The sequence below is a fragment of the Pempheris klunzingeri genome, chromosome 6 (genome assembly GCF_042242105.1).
Source record: "Pempheris klunzingeri isolate RE-2024b chromosome 6, fPemKlu1.hap1, whole genome shotgun sequence".
Lineage (NCBI taxonomy): Eukaryota > Metazoa > Chordata > Actinopteri > Acropomatiformes > Pempheridae > Pempheris > Pempheris klunzingeri.
The window spans coordinates 14,319,647-14,329,327 of NC_092017.1; the positions used below are offsets into that span (position 1 = coordinate 14,319,647).

Here is a 9,681-nt window from a genome sequence, read left to right on the forward strand (position 1 = left end):
CAGTCAAATTGTACTGTATTGTCATTAGTATTAATTTGTTTATTCGAGATGATTTTCATAGTGTGTGTATGTGTGTGTGTGTGTGTGTGTGTGTGCGCGCGTGTATGAGGGGGCGGGGCTTCCCTAGAGTTTGACGTGGTCCAACTCTCGCGATATTTCGGTTTCTCCGTTACCAACCCGTCTTAGATACTCCAGTTTCACCGTTGACAAACATCAACATAGTAACCCGGGAAAGGCAGCCTCAGAGGCGGGTAGCGAAATTTCTCTCTAGGAATCTCACAGCCGGCCTGGAAATTTGGTTACCCGGACAAACGACGAGACAGTAACAATGGGTGCATGCCGCTAGAAAAAGTTGCTAGCTTAGTTGGCACAACTGCTAGCTAACATTGGTTTGCTAACGTTAGTCGGCTAACGTTAGCAAACAGACAGCTGAACGAAACTGAGGAAGAAGTCCGGAGAAGTTTGGATTTTCTTATCACCAGGGCGTCAGCATCAATATGGACACCTAGACACGTTGGATCGTTTCCCTAAAGGTAAATGTTATGTCCCTGCAAAGAGATGTTTAGCCCAGTTTATTCATGACTCTCCTGTCAGCTAGCGTTAACATGAACTCTCGAGTTCGGCGGCTCCGGCTATTGCCTGGACCGAAGACATTTCGAAATAGATTACCTTGAAGTCTGATGTTTGAATGAGTTGTAGGGATATTTTTTGGGTGTACAACGATTGTATTATAAAAGCCATCGTGGTTGCTGAAAAGTTGAGGTTGTTTTAGTAAGGATTCGGTGTTTTAAAACGCTATATTACCCTGATTGTTGGTTTTCACCCGAAGTAGATTAACGATGGACTGCTGTCCGGTTGTACGGGTGAGTAGTTCCTGGACAGGGTGGTTACATTCATAGCTTTGACACAGGCTGTGATATGTAGAGTTAGATGGCCATGACTCGCTGTTTAATTCATTATTGTTATAGTTTATTTAATTCAATATAAACACTACTGTCGTGAACACCCAAGGACAGCCAGTGTTAAAAAGCTTATGTGCAGGTCCCAAAGTACTTTCAGACAGGACGCACCTACTTCAAGCTATCGATATTTTACAAAGTAGTATTGAAAATACGAAGTCATTGAATGAAAAGTAAATCTCATAGCGACCATTCCGGGGGCTAAGAAGTGATGCCAGGTCGATGTGAAGTGATAAAAAAGTGACTTATTACGATGTATTGAGGGGGATTAAAGTTGGAGTCAATACAAGCCGTGTGAAGTCAAAGATGGAACATTATTTCTTCCTCACCTGACAGCGGGGTGCTGCAAAGCAGCCTCTTGCACAGTGGTGAAATTAGTGGTCGGAAGGCGTATTGCAACAATCTATGTCTCTACATTAGTGCTTTTATATTGTGGCGTCCATCCACATGTAGCAGCACAGAGCGACTAATGCGGACAACGCTGCTGTTAGCCAGCGAAGAAGAAAGTATGCGCCATCTTGGATTTACACGGGCCGTATTTACTTTTATAGAAATCACCCGCACTTCATCGGGGAGTTTGTGTTTTTGTCACTTAGACCCCTCAAGATATCGTGTGCACTTACCCTGATAGGTTGTTGACAAGTTCACGCTCACATAAACGAGTTTAAAATTTAATTACACTCGCGTTAATGAACTTTATGAGCTCTGAATACTTGTATAGGGCGAGTTCACTCTAGCAGCGATACAGGACTGGTGTACAGTGCTGTAGTCCTGGATCAAGCCAGTAGTTTGTAAACTCTTTAGTTAACTTCAATAAACTGGCTTGTTACGGAGATGGTACGTTTATCTTGTTCATTTCTAAAGTTAAGTTGGGAACAGGTAAGTATCGCATGTAATGCTGGCGTCGGCACATTTCAGTTCAAGTCAACTTTTGCCAAAAGTAGCTAATGTCAGCTGATCTCCTTTTCGATGAGGACAACTTGAAAGCATTAGTCTCTTGTATGAATTTACTAAGATCACAGTTAGTTTAACGCTGTATCATTTTATCTTCCCTTGGCTCTCCTACCTGAAGTTTTTGATCTAGTGCCATCTGGATTCAGATAACAGAAGGGACACAGACTTACTGTCTCTAGTCTGGTTTGGTAAATATAGTTTAAATCACATTGTCTGCACTGTTAGATATATTTTTATAAATGTGGTCATGTGCTCAAGGTAATATGTTAATGTGGAGGACTGTTAGTTAAAAAGTCTGTTGAAGTAGAAGCAGAGATGAACTTCCTTTTTCTTCCTGTTTGCTCTCTCAGCCTTCGTGCCTGAGGGCTTTGTCACGTGATCATTATAAGTAAAAGGCATGACTCCTAAGAACTCCTTATGACTCAAGGAGTGTTAAATATCAGTCCAAAACACCCACTGATGGCAAAGGTACAATAAACAGTTCAAAGTGGCAAAGATGTCAACCAGCACTAAACATAAATTTGTCGTTGACTTTATAAGAGTGATACCTATGTAAGACCAGACACATGAACTCTAGCTTTGCAGGTGTTTTAGGTAAACATCACATGACGGACATGTGACAGTTTGGCTTACCTTCCTTCATGGAGATCATTTTAGGAATGTGTTGTTGTTTAACCTGTTTTAAATGGCATTGTGACATTAGTCTGCTGTCCACAAGCTGTCTTAAAAGTGACGTATGTTGTACAAGGAATTAATAAGGCTATACACAAAGTATTTACTATGTATTTGAATTAGTTCTCAGTTTTGGCATGAATTGTAGCTGGCCATCTAGACTTTTGTCTCAAAGGCTTGCTTCTGTCTGCATCATTTTCTTGCTTGATTGATTTATTTTGCATTTTATTTCTGTTTGTTACTCCATGTATTAGTTTCACTTAACATATTTGGTTTTATCTGCCTGACTGATAGCTAAAATTTCCAACCGTTACCTATGGAGAGTACTAGAGTAGATACTGTTATGACATATATTTTGTCTTTATCTCATTCATTTAAATTTTATCTTAGCTTAGTCGTGGTTTTCATTATTTGCCTGTGTCTTATTTTGGCTGCAGGTGAACAGGAGAGATGAGGAGCAGCAGGACTGAAGTATCCCTTAAAAGCTCTTCTCAGCAGTGTACTGATCACAATATTGGCACAGGTGTGTTAGTTTTGTTAGAAAATATAAGATAAGATCAACTTTATTGATCCCGAAGGAAATTACTTTGCCAGAGTACAATACAATACAAAAGTTGAATGCAAAGTACAAAGTGTAAAGTGTCTCTAAGTGTGTAAAGTGTCTTAAGTGAAAAAGCAGAGAAATAGTGCCTAACAAAAGCGGATCAATAACAAAAGTGAAATTGAGGGTATACAGTAAACCTTCGACAACTATTGCACATAATGATATTGTACATGATTGATTGAGTCCATTAAATATCCCTCCAGCAGAAGGAGGGATTGTACAATAAACGATTAAAGTTCAACTGTAGCTGTGTTTATTTGAATTTTGATATCCATAATGTAAATATGTCAAAGATTTGTTTTTGTGAGAGGCTCTATGTCACCTATCATATTGAATTCTATTGGCTTTCTCTTTGTCAGAGCTGACAACTGCATGGAAAGGTTTGGCTCAGTCCAAAGCTGCTGTAAGTACACCTGGGACTAGTTTCTGTTGATTGACTTATTTGTCATCCCCTCAGAAAGAATTTCCTTTTTTTTTTTTAAGTAATGCAATATCTAATGATGTTAAAAATGACTTTCTCTCATCTTTACATAACCCAATGAGTCTGACATGTTTGTTTTCCCTCTGTAGTTGCGGCATATAGAAAATCGTCTAGAGGCAGCTCCAGGGACAGGGGTTCTCCTGGACTCTGTCATGGACCCTCCAAAGAAGAAATCCTCCAGGAATGTTCGCCGCAGGGGTGAGATATTGCAAAATGTAAAGCTACGTTTTGCGAATGTCATAATTGTTTAAATTCTACACCTATTTTAACATTATTTCTCTGTCACAGATGGACAAGTTGATGACAGTGGAGGGTCCTCAAAGCGAAGAGGGCGTAGTCAGCAGAGTCCAGAAAAGAGCAGCTCACGTAGCCCTCTGAGAAACACCACCCAGGACAGCAATGTCCGTAGGAACAACAGTGTGGAGTTCAGGGAACCTCTGGCCTCCTACAGGTACAAACACGGAACTAAAATACTTTCCTAAAACAACAATCCTTTGCTACCTCTCTCTAATTATATTGCTATTATTGGATAGGAGGGTATGCTGTCACACTCACATCAGTAATATCCTCTTTTACAAACTGAATTTGTACCTAAAAGCATAAAAAAACATGCTGACCAATATTACTATTTTAAATCATATAAAAATTATTCCAATCTAATCACACTATACAGGTTATGCGTTCTGTAGAGTGACAACAGAATGAGATGGTCTTCATTCCCCACCTGAGCTGTGATATTTTCATTGTAATTATTGCATCACCTCATTGTTTTACCTTGACACATCAGGAGAGTTTTTCACATAAATAACAGCCAGTCCCCATTGCCCTTTAAGACTTCCATTCACAGACCATATGTTCTTGACATCTCCTCTGAATAGCTCATAATTGAACAGCCCTCAGACACTTCAGTAGCTCAAGCCTTTTGCAGTGATACTGCAAAACCTTAAATTTTGTCTCTAGTATTTAATGTCATTTAGTGTAGCAGAATTACTGGATTGTAAAAGTGAATATGTTGCAGAAACATGACTCCAAATGATTGCTAATGTTGCTGTTTAACTGCTGGATGAATTAATTATCAAATGTTTGCTTCAGATGCACATCCCTAGTTGATATAGTGAACTTGTTAGCAAATTTATTATAATCACTGTGAACAATTCAAAGTATGTTGAAATAACACCGGACATTTTACAAGAAAAGATATTTCTGATGCTCAATGTCTGTAGAGCACATACTTTGATTTTTAATGTTATCTGTATGTAATCTGTAGCAGAGGGTTATAAATTAATTCTATACTTATGACGATTACAAAATAATACAGACTCTGTAGTCTGAAGAAAGACAGCGTTATTGTTTCACTCAGCATTAACAAAAGTAGCATCTTTCATATCCACACCTTCAATCCTTTCCCTTCACAATATAAGCCCTAGTAATACACACTACTTAACCTTTTATTAGAGGGCACTCGGATTCACTCAGAGCCTAACAGTAATTTACAAATTAGAGATTGTTTTTATTTAAGGGACATGGTCACTGATCCTCAAAAATCAACTGGGTTTTTCTATTTAAAAAATCCAAAACAACAGTGGGGGCAGTGGGCAAGTATATATTTGGTGTGTAATCTGCGTATGCCCAAATAGCGTGTAACACTGACTGCCGCTGCAAGTTTTGCCTCTCCCTACACAAAAATGTGTTCTTCTGTACCCTCAGTGAGTGGTAAATTAAGAGTAAATCTTGATCCGTTTCCTGATTCCATGTAATCTGGTTTGTGTCCAGAGAGGCCACCCCTCCACCACATCCCCCCTCTCAGCTGGAGGCCTGCAGTCTGCACTCAGTGCCAGGGTCTTCGTACACATCCTCTCCGCCTCCTTCAGGTCCTCTGCTCAGTCAGCTGGTTTACCAGAGAGACACCAGGGACAAACAGACAGACAGGGACCTGGACAGCACACACTCTTCGGCTCTGGAGAGCACCGAGGTCCGCTACCTCAATGACCAGTCAGCCCTGGTCACCCTGAGGACTACTGGAAAACAGTCACATCTCACAGGTGTAAGAGTTCCTTCAAGAGAGGGCGCTGAGGAGGGAAGCATTCCCAAAGCACAACTTGGCATGGATAGCCAAGAGTCAAGCCCATGTCTAGCTTCAGCCTCAGGCTCCCTACGCAGAGGGGAGAACACCCCCTCCACGAGCCCTGGCTCAGCTTCCCAGCGGTTGGAGAACCTGAGGCGCCACCAGCCTGATGATAAGCTTGAGAAGCTCAAAGAGCGTATTCGCAGGCAGAGACAACACCTGGAGGAGGCTGCAGAGAGAGAGAAGCTGCTGGGTTATCTGGAACAGCCCATCATGGCAGCTGTCGAGAGTAACAATGCTGGTACTAGCAATATGCCCACAGCCAAAGTACGGAAAATAGCAGCAGCTCCACCTGCACCTATTTACAAAGGTACCATCAGTGCATGATGTATCTCCAAGTTTACTTTTTTTGTTTGACCCTTTGTTAAAATGATATGTGACAGAGTGATGTTTTGGTTAAACACATTTTAGACACATTGGGAAACAGGATTCTATATCTTACATCTTCAATCTTTTTACGCAGGTTTCAACAGCACGGAGACAAAAATCCGCACTCCCGATGGGAAGATTTGGAAGGAGGAGGAGTTTCATAACCTCAGCAGAGAAATATACAGAGACCTGTCACGACAGTTTGCTGGTAAACATAGTACACAAATGTTTTCTTCTCACTGCTATCAGTTCTTATTTGTAAAAATTTCAGTTACGGTCAGGATGAGATATACTGTTTTTATGTTTTGACCTAGTCTGATAGCCGCAATTCTGAGCTGAGAGTGTCTGGTAAAAAGCAGTGATGGTGATCTCTGACATGCTTTAAGCCTCGTATGTTCAAATAAATTCAGCTCAAATAAATTCTATAAATGGGAAACATGGAGTTATATTGATCTGCCAGAAGCATAAGAAATATTGTATCTGCTGTTTTCCTTCAGTATGCCAAACAGGCATGATTAATGCTCAAAGTCTTTGGTTTGTAGCATCAGAGATCTTTGACCTTAGGCACAGGGCTTGTTTTTCAGCCAGTTGACATCTTTGAATTTAGGAACCATTTGTCAGTTTGTGTTGCTTTGTGGCTCATTCTCTTCATGTGTCTTATGTGTACAGAGAGCACCAGATCCAGACACCAGCAGCAGAGAGAACAGAAACCAGACAGGTCCAAGGAGAGGAGGCCTCCCAAGCCAGTCAGGAAGGTCCACAGAGCTGCCACTTCCTGTGACCTAAATGCAAAACTAGGTATAATAATCCTCTTTTATGTGAGAGGGCCAACCCACCCTCTGATCTATTTTTAATTAGTGACAGTAGGAAAGCTAAGCATGTGGAACAGTCTGGCAGGATTTTATCATGGGTCAGTGCACGCTGTCCAAAACCAAGAGCCTCAAATGTTGAACTAGTGCTGTGCTAAGAAGGTTTTTCTCAACTGGCTGTGCCGCTTTAGTGTCTGTGCCTTTTTAAGTCAGCTGTGCACTGTGCTTCTTATCTACCTTTATTGCCTTTGTTTCTGCTTAGGTTTTATTGGGTTTTTTTATCCTGCAAACCTGCTCTTGCTGATGTCAGTTCAGTAAAGGTTTTAATGATCATCTCTTAGTCTTTTGACTAAGTGTAAACCGATGGATGTAATACAGTCTAATATAGTGCTAACTTTTTTTCTACAATCAAGTTAAACTTAACACAAAACGGTAATAAAACAAAATGTGAATTCTTTAATTTGACTCCAAATGAGTTAATGCCATAAGTGACTCAAACATACTGCAAAAAAACAGTGTTCAGACTGCAGTATGCGGTGTGTTCTTTCCATCTACTCTGTTAACCCATTCCAGGCCTCTGTGTGTGTTCCAGTACATGAAAGAGACATTGCTGCCATCTGAGGCCGTGTTAAGACTTTAATCCCTGAAGAAATGCCCAGCATGTGTAACATGCAGTTTGTGACCAGCAAGTAGCAATACAGACACCCACTTGGAAGAGTTATAGCCACATACTGCTGTAACATACACATACTGCTGTCCTATGCTGGGCATAGGACACCTCAGACAGCTGAGAAAACTCTCCCCTCCCCACCCACAAAGATGCATCCAAAGGCACACATGTTAGCATGATTGCTAGCTATCTTCATCTCTGTCTTTGGAGACCTGGACAAAAGCAAGTGTTTGTTAGATATAAAATTATGCTGCTCTGGTATGATCGTCCAGTCTCATTGGACAAACAATGATGCAATCTGGATACACAGAAAGCTGCATGTAAGATGTGTATCTCTTGCTTTCTAGCTCTCATTCCCTCTGTGCCTGGTGTACATGTGTTTCTTCCAACTTTTGTGTTGTCGCTCAAGTCTGGCTGGTCTCTGTTTCATGCTGGCACATCACTATAAATAGTCCTCTGAAATCTGTGGCCAGGTTCACTTTGCTCATCTACCCAGTCCGAACAGCTGCTTGGTTGGTGAATGTACAGCTTCACTACCAGGAACTGCTCTTCAGCAAAATAGTCATTGTGAAAAGAGCCCTAGAGATCATTCCAAGTACAGAGACATCGCTGTTTTTGAAATGCACCACAAATAAAATTCTGTTCACACTGGACATGTGGCAGAAATTGAGCAGCAGAAGTTGCCAGCGATCACTGAAATAAAAAAAATAAATTTAACTGGTGGATAATTTTGAGGAGCAAGAAGGAAAATATGCCTTGGGGGATTTGGGTAAACTGCAAAACAAAGTTATTTTGTTGCATCACCTCTCCCACATACTGTAGTAACTTCATACAACAGACTGGGCCTCCATGTATTTTTTTTTTATTTTACTAGCTTTTGGATTAAATGATAATTTATATTTATTTTGCTAAAGCTATGTTCCTGGTCTCAAATGTTTCTTGTGTGTCTCTTTTGTCTTCTAAGCTAGTTGTGTATTTATGTCCATTTGAGTCTGCTCCTGTGGTGGCGTGTCTACATATATGTGCGAACATTCAGTCACATTCCAGTCATGTTCCATGAGGTCAACATATGAAATATATTGAATTGCATTACTCTTCAAGGGCAGCATCTGAGATGTTAATTTTCTTTTCTCTGCAGCAATAAGTCCTGCGTCATGGCGAAAGGGCCAGAAGCTGGTAAAGATGGTACTGGGTTCAGGTCCCAAGCTGCCCAGGGAGGACAGGCCCCAGACAGCTGATGGATCACCTAAGTGTAAATAAGGTTTTACCCTTGACTTTCTGCCCCCCCCCATTGTCATTGTATTTTCACCTCTAAAGTTAGACATATATTTGCTATAACTACCTCTGATCCATCTAACTGGAAGATGTTATGAGATGAATTGTATTTTATGGATTTTGCCATGTCTAGGACTCACAGTTAAACTGCAGGACTGAAAAAGGAGTGAGCCAAAGAATATCAATAAATGAAGAGAATTTGGCTGCTGCTGTACAACACAGCCATACACTCAACAATCTCACACACTTAAACACTATCTGCATCCACCTCTGGCTTAGCTAGCTGGATCTGCACTGGGTACCACTGACCGTAAGGAATAGAGATTGACCGGCTGTTCTGGTTGGATGCACAATTATCCATGGCCTGATTTCCAGAGGTTTCACTCATCGCAGGCTGCATGTACTCTGGGGAATGGCAGAGTGGGACAGGGAGTTGCAATGAGGCACACTGCAGTCATGTTCAAAAACACTGTCTGGATTAGATACTGTAAAATCTAGATGGGAATTTTCAATTTGGCTCAAATCAGAGTAGCCATGACAAGCCTGCCCCCAGGCCTCATTTAGTCTGTGTCTTCTGTCTGGGTGTAGTGCTATAGCTTTGGGGTTTTTTAAATCTGGTGCCGTCACTTGTTGGGGCATTTAGTGTTTTTGGATCTGTGACAAACCTTTTTTTTTTTTTTTACAGATATTGATTATATATACAAACAGAAAAACAGGGATAGGATATTATAGCGAAATACTAGTTGAAAATTTAAAGACTTGT

The 9,681-nt window shown here is 40.9% G+C and overlaps 1 protein-coding gene across 1 annotated transcript; it reads left to right on the forward strand.

Moving 5' to 3' along the window:
* Positions 1-290: 290 nt before the first annotated feature.
* LOC139202647 (centrosome-associated protein 350-like) lies at positions 291-8,903 on the forward strand. Its single transcript, XM_070832191.1, has 9 exons — positions 291-533; positions 3,023-3,108; positions 3,549-3,592; positions 3,760-3,868; positions 3,959-4,121; positions 5,444-6,105; positions 6,259-6,372; positions 6,834-6,962; positions 8,782-8,903. Exons 2-9 carry the CDS (start codon positions 3,036-3,038, stop codon positions 8,901-8,903), a joined length of 1,416 nt encoding a protein of 471 aa, XP_070688292.1. The 5' UTR covers positions 291-533; positions 3,023-3,035.
* The last annotated feature ends 778 nt before the right edge of the window (positions 8,904-9,681 follow it).

Bases quoted from the DNA above. Each gene is read 5' to 3' on its own strand.
- LOC139202647 (XM_070832191.1), top strand. From the start codon at position 3,036: ATGAGGAGCAGCAGGACTGAAGTATCCCTTAAAAGCTCTTCTCAGCAG. The intron at 3,593-3,759 runs GTAAGTACACCT...TTCCCTCTGTAG, and splicing joins TGGCTCAGTCCAAAGCTGCT to TTGCGGCATATAGAAAATCG. The intron at 4,122-5,443 runs GTACAAACACGG...GTTTGTGTCCAG, and splicing joins GAACCTCTGGCCTCCTACAG to AGAGGCCACCCCTCCACCAC.